Source organism: Pithys albifrons, chromosome 2, assembly GCF_047495875.1.
Source record: "Pithys albifrons albifrons isolate INPA30051 chromosome 2, PitAlb_v1, whole genome shotgun sequence".
In the NCBI taxonomy this organism is placed as follows: Eukaryota; Metazoa; Chordata; class Aves; order Passeriformes; family Thamnophilidae; genus Pithys; species Pithys albifrons.
In genome coordinates this window covers 2,222,895-2,246,264 of record NC_092459.1, presented here as the reverse complement: position 1 = coordinate 2,246,264, position 23,370 = coordinate 2,222,895, and the positions used below count along the sequence as shown (strand labels likewise).

Here is a 23,370-nt window from a genome sequence, read left to right as displayed (position 1 = left end):
ATCTAAGCCTGGTTGCCTTAGAGCAGCAGCTCTCAGGGCAGGCAAAAAGCTAAAGCAAGGCACAACAAGCTCTAAGGCAAGAGACTATTACTTTTCTGTCATTATCCAAATAGACAGAAACTTCAGGACAAAAACTCTGACTAAAGACAGGGAAAACTGTGAACTAGCTCAAATGTTGTGTAAACAAACTAAACTGCAAAAAAAACTGAGCAATCCTCCTGCAGGTACTTCTCAAACACAACCACCTCAAATCTCCTGTTTTCCAGCCAGAAATACTCACCTGCCGCATTTAATGACTGGTTAATTGCATGTATTTCAAGAAAAGTCTTTTGTGATTGATCAATTGTCACTAAAACTGTTTATTAAGGCAGTGTTGGAATACCTGACTAGCTCCCAAGCTGTCAAAAAATACAGGAAACATCAAAGAGGCTCTGCTGCAGCCCCAAAAAGAAAGGAAATAATTGTAGTTGTGGTATTGGTAAACCTACAAGGGTTTTCTGTTAATACCTCCAGCTACCACACAACCACAAGAACTGTCATGCTATGCCATGATTTTCCTTTTGGGTATAACCATCCAAGCTAAAATACCCCATATGCTCCAAGATTGATGCTCAATGCTTCGTTCCAGATGTGCTCTGGCTTAGTTAAATATTTAACACATTTCTAGAAGTATGTAGCCTATAATTGCATTAATACTTCAGAAGAATGACGACCTGGTGAGTAAAGGGAAAGATAATCCATGGCTGGCTGTGTATAGTCCTGCCAGTGATCAGCAGAATTCAGTCAGGTTACACTTAAAAAAATCTGATTATAATTGGTGTCCATGGATGGCACTGAAACGGCCACACAGCCACAGCCCTGACAGTGTCCCCCAACCACATTCCCAAGATCTGAACAAAGTGACAGTTTGTAAATCCGGGAAAATGCAAACGGCAAAATCCTCATTCAAATTCAAATATGTAGAAGAAATTGCATGATGCATCCAACTGGATGTATTTAACTGCTGAATTCTGTGCTGTTAACAAGTTTGGCCTTTTTTCCCTATGCATTTCTCCAAACAAAAGACTCAAAGTTCAAGAGCTGGAAGTAAGATGGATCCCTGAAGAACTGATGAATGTCACCACAAAAATAAAAATGTGAAAGTGTGTGGTTTTGTTTTATGAAAAATCTAATTATCACAGAAATCTCTAATGAGATGCCTGAGTGTGGCAAACTCCTGTATTAAAGACATAGGGAACAGCTGACAAAATTTTAAACAGTAACATCTCACTCAAGTGTGGTGTGACTAAACTGTACTGACAGGAAGATTTTGGATAAAATTTAGAAAAATCTCAAAGAATGGGAAATACTGCATTATCCCTTTCCCTAATCCCATCCTTACCCTTTGTTATGGGTTTAGCCAGGTGGGCCTAAACTTAGGTTTTAAAGTTCAGCTAGGCCTAGGATTCTCAGCTGATTTAAGCTGGGCTGAGCCAGCTCACAGCTGACTCCTTCCAGCCAATAATCTTGTATTCCACACCATACTACATCATCTCAAAGGGGGTAAAATCCAGTGTGTGGGAGTGGCTTGGGCAGTTCCACCATGGCTGCACTAAGAGGAGGACATCCAGCAGCTCCTCTGCTATGCTGGGCCCTGCTCCTGCTGCCCCTGCTTGCATTTTGTTTGCATTCAGGGAAGTAGAAACATTTCTGTTGTTACTCTTTCTGTTTCTTGCTGTGTGTCTCTCAGAGTACTTACAAATTTAGTGTAATAGACTTTGCTTTGTATTAATTGGGAGTGGGAAGTTATGCCTTGTTAAATATGCATAACTTGTGTGTGTTATATTGTAGTTCTCTCTTAGTTTTCTCTTTTCTGTATAAATACATGTAGTTAGTTTCAGCATAAACCTGCTTTAGAAGTTTTTTTTTCCCTCTCTCCCTCTTCTCTTCCCTTGGCTGGTTGGGGGTGGGAGGAACACCTTTTTTCTCTGTCTTGGACAGTTGGTGTTTTGCCAGCTCCACCCAGGACACCCTTCAGGTCAAAGCAATGAGAAAATTAAATCCTATTGAGATATGGTGAAAGGAGAAGAGAAACAAATACAGAGCTTTTTTCCCACCCCACTCCACTTTGGGCAACAAAGCAGATGATTTGAAAAGAATTAATACTCAGAAAATGCAGTGATACATTTTCTGCTGAACTCTGTGGGCTGTGCTGGGTGCTTTTGTAAAACTTACACCTGTTTCAAGATGGTGAAATGATGCCAACTGCCAGTATGACCATTTGAGCATCCTGATAAAGCTGGGAGTGTTTAGTCAAATGCACAGAGAAGAGTCAGGAACTTGGCATTACCTGGCTCACAAACATCCTGCACAGGTACTTCCTACCACAAATTACAGTCTTGGAAAATAAAGGCAGCAGCAGGGGAAGGGAAGAAAGCCAATCTACCAGAAACAAAATGAGGGCTGGGATAGGGGAAGATTCAATTTTAGTTAAAAGACATATTATTACTTCATTGTTTTTTAACATTCCAAGTTTATTCAAAAGACATTATTCTGCAGGCATGTATCTTACAGGTCTTAAGACTGGGAAAACACTGGGAATAATGGGAGAACCCCATCGAATGAAGACATGGCTAAAATCATACCAGAGTGATTTTTTTCTTATTTTGGACACTTCAAACCTATTTTTAACAGACCTATTCATACCTAGAGCATTTGGAATAGTCCATTAAAGGGCTAGAAGTTTACAAGATGCAAGCAGCAGACTACACTTGATTTCTGCAACTGCTGGCAAAAGCTGCTGGAGCAGTATCTGCACACTTTAAAAATGTTACATCAATGACAAATGGAATTTTGTGCTTTAATACTTTGCTTGAAAAGTCTCTTTATCCAACATGAAGTCAGCAAATCTCTGCTGGAGCTCCTTTTCTCTCTCCTGCTGTCGCTGCACATCTTCCTTCAGGCACTGTAATGAAAGCATCATTAAGCAACCAGTCAGTTTTCCAACCTAAGAGCTTTACCAAAAGTTATATTTTCATTTCTTCAGAGGAAGAGGTTAAAATTGGGACAGTTCATTTCTAAAATTACTTAAATCACAGCTTTCTTACTTCAAATCTCAGGTATTTTATCCTGTCTTTGCCAGAATCTTCGACAGAAAGGAGAGATTTCAAACTGGAACCTTGCCATGTACTAAACCCAGGTGTTATTAGCTGTTATCACCTGATTTAATATGTTTTTACTGTTATCTTTCACTAAATCAATTAAGCACTTTGGAGTTTGTAAACCTATTTATCAGCATTTCTGAACCGAAAAATCAGTTTTAAGAACTGATCCATTTTAGCATTTTTATACCAAGTGGGTGAGAAGATCTGAGTGGAACCCTCTGTTATGGAAGAAAAAAAGTGTTAAAGGAAAAGCTGTGCTCAGGTGAGTACTCCTTGCTTGGAAAGCAAGCCTGGCACTGGCTCATACATAGGGCTGAATCTTGGCTGAGGGTTGTGCCATTAGAGGAATAAACAGAGAATATCCTGGAGATCCTTGAACTAAGAAAAGTGGCTCCAAAGCACTGATTTCAGGAATATACCAGCATTTGGTCCACTGACTATTAAGGAAGTAGGAGATTTTACACAAGTTTTACAAGTTCTAACAGTAATTAAAACCAAAATAGGACAAATTAAGAGGGATATGGAACTTCTGCTGATATGCATTGCAGATTTATAAAATAAACCACACAAGGAAATAAAAAAACCCCAAAGTTAAAGAACACACTGGCAGATTAGTCCCAGCTTCTAATATATGTATCACAGAATCTTTGATATTGAAGTAAACAGCAGATGAACCTCGTGACAGCCAAAAGTGTAATTTTAAAAGAACATTAAAAATTGATACCAACTCAGGCTGTCAAGCTCAGAGCTCATGTCTTGTGAAAAGAGCTTTTCCACAAAGCGCCTCTGCCTGACCTCAGGTACTCCATTTAGGAATCTCACCTCCAGTCTCCGAGGGATTGCTGCATCCTCATGTTTCTTGAGCTCCTCGAAGGTTCGCAGCTCCAAGTGGGCCTGCTCGATCTGGTCCCACAAATCGTTCAGCTGTTTGATGAGACCCATTGCTCGAGACTGGTAACCACCAAGCAGGATCTTCAGCTTCTTCTCCATCTTGGCAGCCCTCTTTGCTTCAGTTGTCATGTGGCCTCTGTTTATCTACCAGAAGGAAGCCAAGAATTTTTTATTTATGCAGAGATCAAATGTCAAGAGAAAAAAAAAGCAAACATATATTTGCAGAATTGTATTGAGTTGATCAAGTTCACACTGCACACTTTACACCAATCCAGACTTCTGGATTAAAACCTTTACAATATACAAAATACATTCCTGCAGGGGTGAAGTTCACAAACCCAAAAGAGGGGTGATGACACACTCTGAGACCAGCTTTACAGACAGGAATTGTTACAGTTGCTGAGCTAAGCAAGTGGCCACATCCCACTTACACGAGGGATGCAATTTTCCTCAGTAATGGAAAACTAAGTAAAGGCTGGTGAAGGGACTGGAGCACAAGCCCTATGGGGAGAGGCTGAGGGAGCTGGGGGTGTTTAGCCTGGAGAAGAGGAGGCTCAGAGGTGACCTCAGCACTGTCTGGAACTCCCTGAAGGGAAGTTCTGGCCAGGTGGGGGTTGGTCTCTTCTCCCAGGCACTCAGCAATGGGACAAGGGGGCACGATGGGCTCAAGCTCTGCCAGGGGAAATTTAAGTTGGAGATCAGAAAAAAATTCTGTGCAGAGAGAGTAATCAGGCATTGGAATGGGCTGCCCAGAGAGGGGGTGGATTCACCATCCCTAGAGATTTTTAAACGCAGATTGGCCGTGGCACTGAGTGCCATGATCTGGTAAATGGACTGGAGTTGGACCAAGGGTTGGACTCGATGGTCTTGGAGGTCTTTTCCAACCCAATCAATTCTATGATTCTATGATATTATGCTCCACCTTTTCATTTATACTCTTAGTCTGCAAAACCAGCCACATTTATCAATCCTTCTGCTTATCCCAACAGAATTCACCTAAATCATATTCCACACACAAGAAGGCCACTGGGAATGTTAAGGCAGCTTAGAATCACTCCCAGTTGCAGAGAGCCATAATGAAAACACACAGACTGGTCTGGGGGGCAAATGAATGGCAGTGTCTGAGCAGAGAAACACTGCGAGGGACAGCAGGAGGACTGTGTGAATGGGAACTAAATTCTACCAGCTATCTCTAAGTACTTTCCTAGGACAGCCACATCAGGAGACAAAGGATAAAAGGATAAAAACCTGGTAACCCCCAGAGGAGGCCCAGGATGGTGACCCAGTTACTTACTGCCTGCTTCTAAAGGGTATGAAAGGCAAATCCCACCAAACCCCACAAAATACACAACATGGTCATCTTGCCAAGAACAACAAGGTGCCATGATGAGAACTCAACAGATGGTGAACCCTCATTCCAAGTGTCACTGTAAGGCATCTCAAAAAGACTCCTGGATTCACACCAGCTGAATGTTGGACCTGGTTAAGTGTCCAAGGCCAGGCTGGATGGGCCTTGGAGCACCCTGGTCTAGTGGAAAGTGTCCCTGCCTATGGCAGGGAGTTGGAACTGGATGATCTTTAAGGTCCCTTCCAATCCAAACCATTCTATGATCCTAAGAAACTAACAAATAACACAAAACTGCACCACTGAGCACAACTGTGGAGAGGTGTAGCAGTTCACACCTTTAAACAGGGACAAAAGGTTCCTGGTAGAGGAGTTTTTTAATGCTATCTCCTTAACTAAAGAAAAAAAGTCCTTTTTTTCCCAGAAAGTATTGTGTGAATGTTGCCAATCTCAACAAAAAAAGGCATCAGGCTTCTCAGATTTTGATTTTTGGCACAGTTAAAGATAAATTAGTGTCAGAGATGAAGAAAAATATGTAAGTTTCTCAAGTGTTAAAATATAAAAGCCTAACTCAGAAGCACAGTGTCTAAAATACCCATTCTTGCCCTGTTTCTTTAAAAATCAAAGCTTTGCTGGTGAACTTTCTTACACACAGAGAAATTACCAATGACCAACCAAAAGCAGCAGCTTTTCACTGCTACAATTACCCAGTGTATCACCTCTTACCAATGAAACTGAACTCCCTTGGGAAGGAACTACGTTCTGATCTGCCCTTTACTGTGCTAACTACAGTGAGCCAGATGGTCCCAGCCATCACAGTGTTAGGCATCAAGGCACTGCAAAGTGTATTCCATCAATGTTCCAACTGTACTGAAGCACCCTCTGTTACACAGCTCCATGTTTCTGTAACATGCCCTCCGACTCTTTAACAATTTATTCACTCATTTAAAACAGTTTTAGTTGGTGGTGCAGAGATAAACAAAGTGAATGGTCAGGGGAGCAAACTGTTAATGGGTGAGTGAAAGAGAAATTTGACTTTCTGAGCTGTCTAGTTTGCTCCTGGGGAGAGAGATGCAGACTGCTGTGCTTTTCAAACTCTGTTTGCAGTGTAGACCTAAGCTATGCCCAAGGTGCTTTAAGCATACAGAAAGGCGCCTCTTTTTCAATATTTATAGAAATCTAGAGAAAATTAAATAAATAGATTAGGGATTTGTGAGGATACTCTCTGATGGAGAAGTATGAAAGCTTTAAATGTCTTCACTGGTAAATAATATGCTATTACTGCAACAACAAATACAGCTGTGCAGTCAATGAACTATTTTCCAATTACTGTTTCTTGGATGAAAAATGTGTCTTGAGAGCCACTGATATTTAGAGATCATGGAATAGATGGATGCACAGGCAAACAGAATTTTGTTTGTAACACAGGCCTAAGGTAACAAAGGTCAATTGTCCATGTTGCTCCACAGCATTACAGACAACTTTGAGCATGCCTGGTGTGAAATGAAACTCCCAATGTCACTGTTCTAGAGCAGCTTAGAAAAGATTGTTTAGAGAAGTTCCACTATTCTGTTGTCTTGAGTGAAGATCTTATTCTTACTGTGAGGGTTGTGAGGCTCTGGCACAGATTTCCAGAGAAGTTGTGAACTCCCCATCCCTGAAAGTGTTCATGACCAGCCTGGGTGGGGCTCTGGGCAACCTGTTCTAGTGGAAGGTGTGCCTGCCTACAGCAGGAGTTGGAATGAGGTAAATCTTTAAGGTCCCTTCCAAACCAACCCATTCTGTCGTTCTGTGCTCTCTCAGCAACATAGTTTTCTAATGAAATGCTAAACCCTGAGTACCTGGGGACATAACAAACTGCTTGCTCAGATGGCTGGTGAAGGGACTGGAGCACAAGTGCTGTGGGGAGAGGCTGAGGGAGCTGGGGGTGTTTAGCCTGGAGAAGAGGAGGCTCAGAGGTGACCTCAGCACTGTCTAGAACTCCCTGAAGGGAAGTTCTGGCCAGGTGGGGGCTGGTCTCTTCTCCCAGGCACTCAGCAATAGGACAAGGGGGCACGATGGACTCAAGCTCTGCCAGGGGAAATTTAAGTTGGAGATAGAAAAAAATTCTTTCCAGAGAGAGTAATCAGGCATTGGAATGGGCTGCCCAGAGAGGGGCTGGATTCACCATCCCTAGAGATTTTTAAACACAGATTGGACGTGGCACTGAGTGCCATGATCTGGTAAATGGACTGGAGTTGGACCAAGGGTTGGACTCGATGATCTTGGAGGTCTTTTCCAACCCAATCCATTCTATGATTCTGTGATTCTATGTTACCTCAGGTCAGAGGACCAATCCCACCCTGAGTAAGTTTTTAGTGTATTAGATATAATAAAGCATTTTTTTTCCAAGAAAAAAAAAGCCAGTTTAAGTCCAGTGCTTATTATGGTGTCAGAGCCTGATCATTTAAGCACTCATGAAATTTTCAGACAATAAGAACTGGACTTAATGTCTCTGAGTTGGTCTGGATACTGGACAGTTAAATACTAGAGCTTCTTAGGTTATATGCTGCTTCTCAGCTCCTTGTCTATCTTGGATTATCACAGGCTTCACTGCTGTAAAAAGAAAAAAAATCAGAAAAGAAAGAAAAAAAAAAGAAAAAAAAGCCTCTCAAGTATCTAAACCCAGAAATAACAGCCCTTTCTTCCTTCTCTGCTTATAGAGAGAAATGTGAACACTCACCACCTTTACTCCTCCCTTCCAACTACAAGATTTTAGGACCTACTATGAAAAGGTCAAAGGGAGGTCTTAGCTTTTGTAACAAATACTATTTATTAAAAATTGCTGACTGCTGCATTAATGCCAACAACTGCTTATAATTTTAGTTCAAGCTTCATAAAATTTTAGGGCTCAGATACCAAGCTAAAAATTCCAAGCAGTTATGAAGAGGTGTGTTTAAACAGTAGTCTACATTATTTTCTTAAAGCTAAGAAATAGATTTTAGTAAAATCTGACAACCATTTCCCCCTCTGAACCCAGCAGAAAAGGGAAAGACATTTGAAAGATTTCTCCACTTATTTATTTTGTACTGCTCCTTGGCTGGCTTTGGTTCTGCTGACTTTTATACCAGCTACAGCAAAATGAGAACAGGATGTACAGACAGAGGGTAAAATGATATATGATGTTAGGGCAAGTGTGAGAGCTTCATCCCATCCCAAATCTCTGAGGTAAAAGCCCTCCCTCATGTCTAGTAGAATTGTGTTTAGTTTTAAATACAGCACTAGAGAACCAAAGAAGAGAAACCAAAACAGAGGAACAGACATGACCAGAATTGTACAAAACATGATCCAGAAAAGCAAGAGCCACTGGAGAAACAGGGGGGTTTGGTTTGGTTTTCCTCTAACAAAAACAGAAGGAATAAAGACACAACACTGAGCTTTAAATATCCTAAAGACCATTGTGAAAAATTAATCTGCTTTATGGCCACTGAGCAAGAAAGAAGGATTTAAATTTAGCAGGGAAATTTTAGGTAAGAGGTTACTTCTAAGGTTTAACTAAGGACAACAAAGAAGGAAGGACTCCTAATGAGAACAAACATCCATGGGTAAAAAATGAAAACTGACTCTGAGGAAGGAAGAGCTCAAGTGCCTTAAAAACTTCATTTTCAGAGCTCCTCATTTCACCAAGTCTACTGAGGACACCCCTTCTCAGTTCAAAGGGCTCTTCCCCTGGCCTGACTATTTTGTTTTCCTTCCATTAAATGTGGAGCTCCTGGTAATCCCTGAACAGCATTAAGCTTTAAGCTCTCTTGTCTTTTAATTGACCTTAATCATGCCTGATGGATTAAACAAACATGGAAGAAAAAGTGTTACATGTTCTGACTGAAGCCATAGTGAAAAGCAAACCAACTCGTTCCGTGACCTTGGAGAATCAACATATCATCATAAAGCTGCTTCACTTGTGCAGAGAAATCCTCTGCCAGCTCCAGCTACGCCGCTGAATAGGTTACTCTTGGAACATATAGAGAACTACTCTAAATGTTACTGTAACTTCCTTCCTCACCTCAGAAGTGTAAGTGGCCCTCCCATACCCAATTCTGCTGGCAGGAGATGGATTAACTTCCCTTAAACAGCAGGGTTTGTGAACTTGCCTCAGGCTGGCTCAGCCGGCAGGAGCAGCCGCAGGGAGGGTGTGCACACCGGGACACCCAACGGTGTCTGTCACAAGCGTTTCAAACCACCCCAGGGGCAACGAGGACCGAGACACCACAGCATCCTCTGGGCATGGTGGGGTCATTGGCCTTGACAAGCCTGATGGTGCCCTCAACAGTAGATGTTTTTGTAAACGAAACCTCATCGATTACTCTACTTTTCCAATTCCAGATCTTGGACAGAATTCTCCATTTTTTGGCTTGAAACACTGTTTCATCTGTCTACAGTCTGACCAGGCAAAACTCTCTGTAGAGCCCTGCCTCTTACCTGCCCCCAAGTTAGTAACAGGTACCAGTCAACTCTGCTGCAAACTGAGCCTTGGGGTTAATAGCAAAGAAAAATTACATTTCCAGTGTAGAACAATATGGGCTCACATCTACCAAACAGACATGATGAGCTCAGCTCATGAACTTGGAAGCACTCGATGGACTGACACAATTTCACACCTCTGCTGTCACACTGAAGACCATGGAATCACAGAGTGGTTTGGGCTGAAGGGATTAAAGACCACCTCATTCCAAGCCCCTGCCATGGGCAGGGACACCTTCCACTGGGCCAGGTTGCTCAGAGTCCCATCCAGCCTGGTTTTGAACACCTCCATCTCCAGTAAAATGCTCTACTCAATGTACAAGAGAGAATGAGGACCATTAAGAAAAAGGGCTGATCAGTATCAGAACAGTCAAAGAGGGACAGGGTGTGCACATTTCAAGAGAAAAAAAGTAGGAATTAATTCTGAGTGGAATCACACCAAGTTTCTCATGGCAAGATTCAGTCACAAAAGATCCTCAGTTAAGGCACTGCTGGTAAGTAACTGCAATTTCACAACTGAACCCAGCCCAAATGTTCAGAGCCTGCAGGCCAACATAAAGCCACCTTTGCCCATCTGAATAGGGAAGCCTCAACATAAACTCCTGTATTTGCAATGTAGATCCCACAGCATTATGACTTACTGATACCTGCACAACACTGTTCTCTCTTCTCACAGCCAAATCCAATAACCCAAGAGCAACCTCCACCTGAGCCATGTACCTTAAATTATAATGACTTGTCTTCAAATACTGTAACGAGTACTGTGACTGTTGAATAACAAGAGTAGAGAGTGTATCAAGTGTTCCACAGAAGCTCATAGCAGCCAACTACCCAGAACTAGAATAATCTAGAAAGTTACTGGGTGTTATGGGTTTAGCCAGGTGGGCCTAAACTTAGGTTTTAAAGTTCAGCTAGGCCTAGGATTGTCAGCTGATTTAAGCTGGGCTGAGCCAGCTCACAGCTGACTCCTTCCAGCCAATAATATTGTATTCCATAACATACTACATCATCTCAAAGGGGGTAAATCCAGTGTGTGGGAGTGGCTTGGGCAGTTCCATCATGGCTGCACTAAGAGGAGGACATCTGGCAGCTCCTCTACTATGCTGGGCCCTGCTCCTGTTGCCTGTGCTTGCATTTTGTTTGCATTCAGAGAAGTAGAAATATTTTTGTTGTTATACTTTCTCTTTCTTGCTGAGTGTCTTTTGGAGTGCTTATGAATTCAGAGTAATGGGCTTTGTATCAATTGGGAAGTGGGAAATTATTCCTTGTTATATATGCATAACTTGTGTAAGTGTGTGTTATATTGTAGTTTTCTCTTAATTTTCTCTTCTCTGTATAAATACATGTAGTTAGTTTCAGCATAAACCTGGTTTTGAAGGGTTTTTTTTCCCCTCTCCCTCTTCTCTTCCCTTGGCTGGTTGGGGGGAGAGGAACCCTTTTCACCCTGTCCTGAACAGTTGGTGTTTTGCCAGCTCAACCCAGGACACTGGGCTAAGTCAGCAGCCACTGCTGATCTACAGTCACAACATTAAAGTCCACTTTGAACATTTTTATTTGGGAACTGCTTCTAAGATTAGCAGTACTATCAGTGACACACATGCTCTCTACAACGCCCTGAAAGGAGGTTGTATCCAGGTGTGGGTTGGTCCCTTCTCCCAGGAAACAAGTGCTAGAGCAAAATGGAAGGGCTTCAAGTTGCACCAGGGGTGGGGTTTGGATTGGATATTAGGTAAAGTTTGTTTACAGAAAGGGTTGTCAAGCACTTGAACCCAGGGAAGTGGTGAAGTCATCATATCTAGAAGTGTTCAGAAATTGTGTGGATATGGTACTTCTGGACACAGGTTATTGGTGAACAGAGTGGTGGTGTCAGGCTGATGATTGGACTTGCTGATTTCAGAGGCCTTTTCCAGCCTTAATAACTCTCTGATTCTACCTCAATCACAGCAGAAACACGTCTAGAAGAGCACAGTTTAGAAGAAAAACAAATCATTTACTTTTACTACATTTTTGGAGCTCTCTACCACTCACAAGTTAAAAAAAAATGTAGTCAGATGACAGCAACAACTCCAGAGGACAACTCTGATTAACTGCAAGCAAACGTGGGTTACTGCTGTGTCTGTGAGGCAAGCAGGGCAGCAAGCACAGTGTAATTACCTTCAAAAATCACCCCTGCAAACCCAGACTGCCTGCACAGGTCCCTTCCAGAGGAGAGGCACATCAGCAAACAGCAGAAGCCCCATGGTGAGGCTGCAACAGTCAATTTTGAACAGTGACAGCACACAAAGGCCTTTTGCACTGGAGAGTTTTGTCAATGCTCACCTTTATTTCTAAGAACATAAATTATCAGGTTCTGAAAAACTGCACAGTGAAAACTACTGATAACCTTTGCTGTGACCCTCTGGTTCCAACTACAGTCCCAACAGACTTCATTAGAAACAGTCTATTCCACAAAGGCAACACAGCAGCACAAAATAATATGTGAGCATAAAAGCAAGACTACTCAGGATTCCCACCATGTTTCATTTTTGTAAGTAACTTCTCTATTTCTAGTCTTATAAAATCTCTTATTTTCTCCAGGTGTTTTTTCACCTGAAAATGCAAAAGAAACTGCAAACTTTAGAAGCCTGTAAACTAGAGAGAAATTAAAATACAATCTCCAATAAACTAGTAAGGCACACACTCTGCTGCACAGTGTGCCATGTAACCCATAAACTCCAGCTAAACAAGTAGCTTTTAATCTGAATTAATTCAGAGGACTTGGGCTGCAATCAAAAGCAAAAATGGACACTTTGGTAAATTATCACCTTGATGTATCTTGGATACTGCAAAGAATAAATAATTGACTACACTTTGCACATAGAGTGCACTTAGAGCTTCTTCCCCTGCAGGTTTTCAATAGTGTTTATAATTTAACAACAAAATGAAATTATAACGTTAACTACCACAATTTTAATAAAAAAGTTTGTATGCTGTGAGCCAACTTTATGAACTGTCTTCAAAGGAAAAGTAATGCTGGCAGGAAGTTGTATGTGATGAACTACAAAGGGAAGCAACTAGTTTGTTAAATAGATGCCTCTATTATCTCATTTCATCTTATAAGGTCCCTAACGTCACACACACCTTAGGAGAAATGCTTTTCTTTATAAATATATGGTTTGGAAGAGAAGGGAATTGTAGAGAACTGAAGATGGAAATGCAACTGTAAGCACCAGAAAACTCCCCATTTCTGGAATGACTTGCTCTGCAGTGCCTCTTAAAAACATGCTGGACTTCCCAAAGCCACTGGAAATATCAAAAAATTCCACAAATCTAAGCTGTGCCACAGGTACATAGTGAGGTCACAGGGATTCACTTGGATGGGCCTGAAACTCTCCCTCTGTAATGCAAAAGTGTTCACATACTAATCCTGTAACACTCTTAAACCACACTAAGTAATGCATGCAAAGAGTCCCAAACCCTCAGAACAAAGAAGTGAAAAGTATTCCTAACATGAAGCAGTACCCTCCAACATTGCAACTAGTGCTCATGGTGCCTGGACAGGATATCCAGCCAAACAGCAGCTCTCCACAATGCTCCACTTTGCCTCCTCAAGTTCATCAATAACAGCCCAAATCTGTTTGTGATATCACCATCAATTCCAGAAAGATGGATGTCATGTCAACACACACGAGGCTGCCACCACTAACCACTGAGGCAGTGAGAACAGGCCAATTAGAGGAAGACAACTGTGTGTCCACACCATCAATCCAGCCAGGAATCTCTGAGCCATGGATGAACAGTCCCAGGAAGAGCTGGATTTTTCACACAGGATCTGCAGGGTGTCAGCAGTCCCACATGGAACTATAGACAGTGCAGCTGTGCCAAATATCACTTAACTCTCCTGGCTTTTTGTTTTTACCCCTAATGATTTTAGTACAACATACAGGACAAGCAGCAGCCCCAAAACTGACCAGCATCAGCTGCTGTTGCTGGCAAAGTCTATTTTACAGCTTCTACTCTTCTCTCAAAGGAAGTTGAGTATAGTCAAGTATCTTGGGGTACTGAAAGCTGAGCTAATATCCCTGCTTTTCATTAAGCTTGTCTGATACTTCCCATTAAAATATCTATTTCAACTGATATTGCTTTCAGACAATTTTCCTTGAAAAAACATTAAAATGAAGGTGGATTTTAGCATTGCTCAGAATGAGTTAGGGGGAAAAAAATTGCTGTGCTTTTTTATTGCATATTCGTTTGTTCATTAAACTGTTATGGGTTTTATTTACTATTTAAAAAAAAAACCAATTCAGCAGGTGACCTATGCTTAAAAAACTGTATATCTTGCTTTTAAGAAGGGCCTTTTAAATAGGTCAGGCCACAGAGCTACACTAAACTGCATTTTGCACACACTTGGGAGAGATTTTCAGCTCAAATTTAACTTTGCAGAGAGTCCACCTGCACTCAACAAACTGAGCTGTGAGAGGCAGTGCTGTACTCACTGCACCTGCAGCTGTGGGGCAGGGAGAGCTCTGCGGGCCCCAGTGCCTGACTGAACTGGGGGATGGTACTTTGGAACACAGTAAAACAGGGGAGGAAGATTGTGTGTGGAAGTGCACCAAGCCATCAGCCTCATCCAGCAGCACTCCAAGCTCCCAGTGGATGCAGCTACATTAGTGAGAGAATCCTGTGACTGCAGTGACTGATCCGCTGACGGAGAATCCCAGAATGGGTCAGGTTGGAAGGGACCACAGTGGGTCATGTGGTTCAACCTTCCTGCTCAAGCAGGGCCATCCCAGAGCACACGGCACAGGAATGTGTCCAGACATCTCTGGAATATCCTCAGTGAGGGAGACTCCACACCCTCTCTGGGCAATCTGTTCGGTGTTCTGTCACTGCACAGGACAGAAGTTCTTCCTCATGTTCAGGTGGAACTTCCTGGGCATCAGTTCCTGTCTGTTCCTCTTGTCCCAGTGCTGGGCACCCTAAGCAGGGCCTGGTCCATCCTCTGCCCCCTCCCTGCAGACACTGACAGTCATGGGGGAGGATCCCCTACAGTCATCTCCTTCTTGAGGCTGAGCAGGCCCAGCTCCCTCAGCCTTTCTTCATCTGAGAGATGCTCCAGTCCCTTCATCATGTTTGTCCCCCTCCACTGGACCTGCTACAGGAGCTTCGTGTCTCTCTTGTCCTGAGGAGCCCAGAACTGGACACAGCACTCCAGATGTGCTCACCAGGGCTGAGCAGAGGGGCAGGATCACCTCCCTGGCCTGCTGGGACACAGCTAGCTGGATTTTGTTAAGTGTGTTCCACAGAGTACCATGCAATTTTGGCAGCAAATAAAACTCAATTTTATTTTTTTTTGCAAGACCTGTGATTTGTATTTTGCTTCCTGGGTGACTTGTAGTCTTGTGACTACAGAGCAATGAGCACTTAGAACAAACATACAGGAGTCTGACGAATGGATGACTTGACCTGACTTATTTTGCTTCAGTATCTTTAATAAGCATTCCACCACCAACTACTCATTCAAATATTGGGAGGAGATGGGCAGAGATCAACAGCACAAGAAAGCCCACACAGAAGTAACCAATTTAGACTGCAGAATTAGTGCACAGCATAAAGGCACAGGGCCACACACCAAACAACAAAGGGAAAACAAAATATTCAAGAGCTAGTCACTAAGCAAGCACCATCCACCCTGAGCAGTAAATGAGTCTGTGGAAAAACTAGGCTGCAATCACGAAATTAAAGGCTGTCTCATAAAGCATATGCATAGGCAAATAAAGGCTGTTTGTGCACTCCCCAACTTGGACTGTTTGACTTTGCAACTTTAATAACGCCCTTTTAATGTCATTTTGGGCCTCAGATATTTAAATTTCAAAAGCATTTGTACACAAATTAGGTGCAGCCCACTGATTCCTGGCACGGTGCCCACTTGGCCCCGCAGCCATGCAGAGCCAGGCTGCTGCTGTGCTGTGACAGGAGCTTTGGGGAATCGGAGCTCAGTGAGGCTCCCAGGCAGCGCTGGGCAGGGCAATGGTGCTCTCTGCTGGGGGAGCAGCGGCACGACAAGGGCTCTGCCACTCATAGGAAACCCTTACTCTGCCACTCTACGTGCAGGTGAACTGCTGGCAGGTTGACAACTGCAGAGTCTGTACCTGGATGATACTCTTGACTGACAGGCTTCACAAAACACACACTCACACTGTGTTTCATGTGTATGAGTCAAGTGAAACTGCAGTCTTTCTGGCCTCTCTCGTGTTATTTCTGTGGCAGCAGCTATTTGTGATGGTTAATTCTCACAACAGTACCTATGTTGATCTTAAACACAGTAAAATTTTTTGGTAAAGTTTCCTTTTACTGTGGAACAAAATAATCTGCAGAGAGACTTTTAGGCTAAAATGGTATTTTGTAGAACATTTAATGACTCACTGCAAGTTGGGACAAACACATATTCTGTGGGAATACACCATTTCAAACTAGCTCACTTATCATAAATGCTGTGTATTTCAGAGGTTTTTTTGTGTGGAGTGTTTGGGTGAAACTCTAAAGAGGGGACAGGGTAAGGGAAATCAGTGTCAAAGGGTCTGATAAAGTGGAATGAGATCACAAACATCCATTGTTTACTTTTTTGGAGGGAATCACTGGAACTGGCAAAAGATACCAGTCTGATAAGTATTCAGGACTATCTGGACCTTCATGTATGTCACAGTCAATCAGAAAACAAATCTTAAGTTGGAAAAAGAACTTCAGAGGAACTTTGATCCAGACATTTGTTTTTAAGCATCTTTGTCTCATGTATCTCATATTAGTCACTATCAGGGGGAAAAGTACAAAGTTAGAAAGATTGGGTATCTGATCTGTTAATAGTGGACATTAGGAAAACAACAAAAGTCCACACAGAATTAAGACAAAGCAGAACCTGATCTTCTCTCCAGTTGAGAACAAAGTAGGTGAGATGAGCTGGGCTACAGTCTCAATGACCTTTTCAAAGGAATCCCACCAAAAGACCTGACTGATTCATCAAGTAACCTCTAACTCTTAGACAGAAAAAACAAACAAAACACGAGGAAAGAGACTCTAAAAAACCCTAAAAGCAGGTGCAAAAAACAGGAAAAAAGTGACACTGACCTCGAGTCTCTTTTCAAGTGACTCTATTCTGTCTTTTTTGCTGGCCAAGTTGGCCCTTGTGTAGCGGCTCTGTCCAGGCAGGTATAACACTTGGCTGTAACATTCTTCCCACACCTGGTTATAAGCTTCACTTGACAGCTCTCCATGCCCCATTCCTTGCTTTACCACTTCCATCTCTTGTGCCAGTAGATCTTGTGCCTGTTGGGAAGGATGAGAAATAAACTGCAGTTACAGCGCACAGGATACAAGAAAATTCCTCTTCTTTTCAATCCTTCAGTGTGCAATTCATGGGGGCAGCTTTTCTTTTCATACTAAAGGCTCACCAGCAGGTTAAGCTAACTATGAAATCGAACACAGATGCTGTGGATTACAAATGAAACCCAGGCTAGGAGGCTACTCACAGTGCAACTATCCCTCATTTTATATAATTTGGCCAAGCCTGACATCACTCTGCCGTGGCTAATGAAAGCTGTGGCACAGCAAGATACTTCATCTTGCTGCAGAAGAACAGAGATAAAAGCGAGGACCTTGAGGGGAGGGAGAATTGTACAGACAGAAGCAGCTGTTCTATGAAACAAAAATCACTTTTAATTTCCTTTTGCCTGCCCTTCTCTACACAACCTGAAAAGTCAAGTCTAAATAGTAACGGGTGAGCTGTGTAAGCTTCACTGCAGGAAATACTGCCCTGACTTTAACACATTCTGTGGCCAGAGAACCAGTGAGATGTGAGCACTCTGCTGTAACCAGCTTAGTTTAAAAAGTAACTTAAAGATTTGTGTTGTTCTCACAACTCTCAATGTTTCTGACAAAAAGCCTGGCCCACAAAACTACACAGGCATCCAGGTCACTTTGAATTTATTTGTAACTACAAAAACTAAAATGTATTTGCTGATCTGGACTTCACTGGTTCTAAGTGCATGTCCATGTCTTCTCTTTCAACAGGATTTGCACATGCATCATGAATTTCCCTATCAGCAGTCAGTATCTTCAAGCAAACATTATGTTTCATAACAGGATGTTGCCCAGAAAGTAATTCAGGTATCACCAGATTAGATGGTCTCAGAGAAAGGAAAATTAATTACTTGTCCATGATGATCAAGACAGATAAAATAGGAATAACCTAATAACACCTGACAAAGCTGAATCTTATAAAGGTTTACTTTCAATCAGCTCTATTAGTACACTTTGAGAACTACTTAAGGTTATTTACTTGTGGCACCAAAGAGTTCCCCAGTTCAGCCCACCATGCTCAGCACCACTGCTAAGCCTTCCCAAAAGACACTACACATAACAGAACAAAGGACCATTTTATGTAGGGATTTTAGGAGGAAGACATTCTAAAAACAAGTGGAAGTAAAGGAAAATAAACAAGCCCCAGATCAGAGCACACAGATAGGAAAAGTTCCTGGTTTGAACTGGATTTTAGATAAAGAAGGCATATTATGCTGAATGTTAAAGAGTGAGCAGGAGCAAGGATACAACAAAACTTCTGCCCATCAGTTAGGAGACAGAATTTCCAGGGACTCTGAAAAAAGTTTCCAGACAAAAACTACTGGACCATGTAATAGTCTCTAAGGGAAGTGATAGAAAACCAGATTCTTGCTGCAATTCAAAACAACCAGAAAAAGCCCTTGGAGAACATTCCTAAGGGAACAATCTGACACTGTCAGGGCACTGAAATTCAGGATCTAACTGTATTTTCCATCTTTAACTTCTCCTGGTAAGAAATCTTCAAGTATAATTTTTTGCTTAACAGCAAATTGGAAGTACATACTGTTCACTGTTTGTCATTTTAGGCTCGATTCATTGGTAGATATGGTCAAGGAGACTGGCTGTGCATCTTTACAGTCTCTTGAAAGTAATATGGGATTTAGGTGTAGAGCACAGAGTACAAGTCTCAGAGAGCAGGAGTCTGCATAAAACAGAGGACTTGGTGGCACGTGATTCTGTCCCTTTCACTCACTTTTAGGCCTGTAAGAATTTGGTCAAAGGTTACTGGCACAGCTTCACAGGTGAAGCTCTTTGAAAGAACCAAACCACAGCACTGTGTGCCTGAACTGCCCATCTGTCACTTGGCAGCAGAAGGCAACATCTGTAGCTGCTTAAATAAGCGAACAGCCCGAACCGGAACCCTGGTCCAGGGTTGCTGTTTAACTTGGGATTACAATGTAAAACAGCAGAGAGTGCCCAGACCGCCCACTCCCCTCAGCCAAGCACCATTCTGCCTGCTCAGCACTTGTGAACCAGGTATGCTGTCAGATCAGCTGCCACAGCCCAGCAGGCTCTGCACCAGCACAGCCCTCCTGGATCACGCCTGACAAGCATAATTAAACAACTTGACTTCCTGTTCCAACTTACAAGCTGATGCCACTGTTTTATTTAGTCTGCACTGCTCTGAAGAAAATGCTTTGTAATTCCAGATTAACAAATACAGAGGCAGCAGAAGGTGGATATCACACCTAGTTAAAGCCTCAATGACTTAAGCCCAATTTCCAGAAACAGAGAAGTAGATTTTGGTAACTGTTGGGGTATTACAGCTCCTACCCTTACTTTAAATGATAAGCAACCACAACACATTCACAACTGTATGTAACTGACAGTGTCTGTGGGCAAATGCAGCATCCCCATCATTCTGCTGAGTGACCAGATTAACATCAGCTGATAGAAAAGAGAATGTTCATGTACATTATCCTTACTTAGTAACTTCATAACTTATCCTTACTTAATGCTTGGCAGTGCTCAGTTAATGATTGAACTTGATCATCTCAGAGGTCTTTTCCAACCTCAAGAATTCCATAATTACAGCTCTTCATACAACACTCAGGAGATCTTCCAAATGAACTTTGTGCAGGCTTGGAACCATGTTTTTTTGCAAGATTACAGGACCATGCCAAGAAGGAGATATCAGGTCTATTTAGGCCACCCAGTTCTCACCTTCTTGAGATCCTCTTTGGAGAACTTCTCATAAGGATTTTGCTCCAAGTAAGCCATGTGCTCTGCATTGTTGCTGCCAAATCCTGGGCCTTTCCCTTTCTTCCCACTAGGCTGTTCTCCAAATGGGTGGTGTAAAAGATCAAAATGGAGCATAGTAATCATCTCTTTCTTTATTAGCTCTTCACTTTTCTGCAAGTCTGTTAGAGGTGGTTCCACATTCAAGGGTCTCAGTATTGTTTCATTAACCTGCCCAGGAATAAAAAAAAGTTCTTGAACACCATATACACCAAAGGTCACATTAAATTCATGTATCTCCACCCAAGTATGAATCTGAGGTATCAGCTAAACCCCAGTGAAAAGGTACTAAAATCCCTTGAGCTGTGACACACATACAGCAACCTGAATGTTTCTGCAGGTGAAATACCTCACGACAACTTGCTGTGGAAGTTCCCTTCAGGCTGAAATCAGCATACTCAAATGAAGATTTTCTCCTGTATTTGTTAAAAGCTTTATTTCTACTTTTTTTTCTTTAACAGTGAATTCTGTTTCCACTTACTTCTGAGGGCCGTGGCAGATTCTTCTGCACAGCTTTGTGCATCCTCTTTAGTTCCTTGGCTCGCTCTGCTTCTCGGAGGGCCTAAACAAACAAGCCAAGTGTTACTCCAGCTACTGCAACAAAATCAAATGCTTCCTAGAAATGTATGTGATATAAAAACTAATTGATTAATGCAGTGAAGATTCCTTAAAGAATGAAGACTTCATGTTACAAAGCCAGAACTAAATAATGTGATGACAACATAATTTACTGCCTCTAAAGCGAATGGGAAGAGCACAGCAGAGTGACTCTAAGAAAAGGGATCTCTTCAAAACTCATTTCCAGACATCAAGTCCTCCTTCAGTCTCAGCTCCATCATTCTTTACACATTTCTCCACATCAAGTTTGACAACTGCTTTAATTCTCCAGACATGAAATTCATCAGGATGAAAGACTCTTCAATTTACAGCCAGGTCTCTATTTTCATCTTCAATGACCTAATGTGTGCATTTCACTAAAACAATACTTGTGAAAGTGTAAAAACATGAGTTCTCTTTACAATACACTTTTAGGCAATAAATAACATGGAAAGTCAGTGTTGTCTGAAACTTCAGGAACAATAACCAGGATCTTCCATGTTCTAATCCCAGCATGTCACATCTTCACTTGAAAGGCAGGATCATGGTGCAACTCAAATTCTTTCCTCTGTTCAAAACACCTAAATTAGAGGGAGGGAGTGTCAATCTGCTGGGAGGCAGGAGGGCTCTGCAGAGGGATCTGGATAGACTTGAGAGATGGGCTGATTCCAATGGGATGAAGTTCAACAAGGCCAAGTGCAGGTCCTGCCCTTTGGCCACAACAACCCCCTGCAGCGCTCCAGGCTGGGCACAGAGTGGCTGGAGAGCAGCCAGGCAGAAAGGGACCTTGGAGTACTAATTGACAGGAAGCTCAACATGAGCCAACAGTGTGCCCAGGTGGCCAAGAAGGCCAATGGGATCCTGTCCTGTATCAAAAATAGCATGGCCAGCAGGCCCAGGGCAGTGACCCTTCCCCTGTACTCTGCATTGGTGAGGCCACACCTTGAGTGTTGTGTTCAGTTCTGGGCCCCTCAGTTCAGAAAGGATATTGAGGGGCTGGAGCGAGTCCAGAGAAGAGCAACAAGGCTGGTGAAGGGACTGGAGCACAAGCCCTATGGGGAGAGGCTGAGGGAGCTGGGGGTGTTTAGCCTGGAGAAGAGGAGGCTCAGAGGTGACCTCAGCACTGTCTAGAACTACCTGAAGGGAAGTTCTGGCCAGGTGGGGGCTGGTCTCTTCTCCCAGGCACTCGGCAATAGGACAAGGGGGCACGATGGGCTCAAGCTCTGCCAGGGGAAATTTAAGTTGGATATCAGAAAAAAATTCTTTGCAGAGAGAGTGCTCAGGCATTGGAATGGGCTGCCCAGAGAGGGGGTGGATTCCCCATCCCTGGGGGTTTTTAAACTGAGCTTGGCCGTGGCACTGAGTGCCATGATCTGGTAAAGGGACTGGAGTTGGACCAAGGGTTGGACTCGATGATCTTGGAGGTCTTTTCCAACCCAATCGATTCTATTATTCTATGATTCATTCAGATTTTTTATTAGGGTATGTATGCACAAGACATACATTTCTATGTATATAACATGTTCCTTCCCAAACAGGACACACTGGGAAACATTTCTGGGAAATGCTTAATCTATTCAAAGATACCAAAACACAGAATTTTTAAAAATATTTTGTTCACTTGTCAAAGCACAATGATTAGCAAAAACCTCTCTGCACTCAAAAAACCATCAGAAGGTATATAACAAAAAGAGATTTGGATCACAAATATTAGGATAGGTAATAAATGGAAAAGGGACTGTTACAAAAATTTAAAGGTCTGATTACTGGCCAGTACAGCCATTTAACTGGCAGAATTTAAGATACTACTTTATCCAGCCTTCCCTGATTCTTCAACAAACAACAGGGACCCATTCACAACTTGGCTGTCTGGGTAATCCTGTGGTACAAGTCAAAGGTACCAATTCACTGCATGGCACATTTCTACCAGCCTGCCTGAATTTGCATATACCTGTCTTACATTCCACAAGCAACAGCTTTTAGCTCTGAGACAGGAAAAAAGAAAAGCACAATTCTTATGTGCTTAAAATCAAGCATGTGCCTCTGTAGAAAAATGCTTTTAATTATATTTTTACCTTTTGGGAGACAAAATTCAAAGAAAATGTTATGTGATATGTAAGATTAACAAAGAAAGAAAAGGATTTAGAGAGGAAACTGATTTATCCTATGTACAGCCTGATGGAAGCAAAAGCAACAGGTACATTTCACTTTGTTATCCTGTAGAAGAAATTTCCACTAAACTACAGGAACCATACAAAGAACACATTTTATTTCAAACAAAAAGGCTCTCTCCATGACTCACACACCAACCTGCTTGCGGGCTTCTATGTCAGCAGCATCCTCTACAAAGGTTTCATCTACTTCATGTTCTTCAAGTTCTTTTTCTGCATTTTCAGGAAGCACAATCTCAAAGTCATTCTTGGGAGCAGGGAGGGCCATGAGTCCCAGGCGCAGGTGCTCCCGGGACTCTCTCTCCTGTGGGAACAACAGGCAGATGTGATGCCTCTGGAGTCATGCAGAGGTGCAATACAACCACACTCCACCCACTGACATTAGCAAAGAGGAACAATACACTGCTCATATCACCTGCCCACCTTATTGTGCTGCAAAACCAGAAAGTACCACATCTGGAAACCAGCAGGAAAACTGAAGCCCCAGTTTTGATTCTGGCAGCAAAAATCCTTTTTATTATGAAAAGGTTAGGACAGAACCAAAGTAAGTATAAGGACATCAAATAAAACTTCTCAGATATTCACAGAATATTCTGAGTTGAAAGGGACT

The 23,370-nt window shown here is 42.4% G+C and overlaps 1 protein-coding gene across 1 annotated transcript in view; it reads right to left on the bottom strand.

Moving 5' to 3' along the window:
- Positions 1 to 2,492: 2,492 nt before the first annotated feature.
- Positions 2,493 to 23,370, bottom strand: part of CDC5L (cell division cycle 5 like) — a 32,846-nt gene continuing 11,968 nt past the window's right edge. The window contains exons 11-16 of the mRNA XM_071548204.1: positions 22,900 to 23,064; positions 20,474 to 20,554; positions 19,918 to 20,163; positions 16,984 to 17,181; positions 3,966 to 4,178; positions 2,493 to 2,944 (exon numbers count right to left, since the gene is read on the bottom strand). Of these exons, the coding sequence (XP_071404305.1) occupies positions 2,840 to 2,944; positions 3,966 to 4,178; positions 16,984 to 17,181; positions 19,918 to 20,163; positions 20,474 to 20,554; positions 22,900 to 23,064 (1,008 nt within the window). The 3' untranslated portion in view covers positions 2,493 to 2,839. The remainder of the gene's footprint in view (positions 2,945 to 3,965; positions 4,179 to 16,983; positions 17,182 to 19,917; positions 20,164 to 20,473; positions 20,555 to 22,899; positions 23,065 to 23,370) is intronic.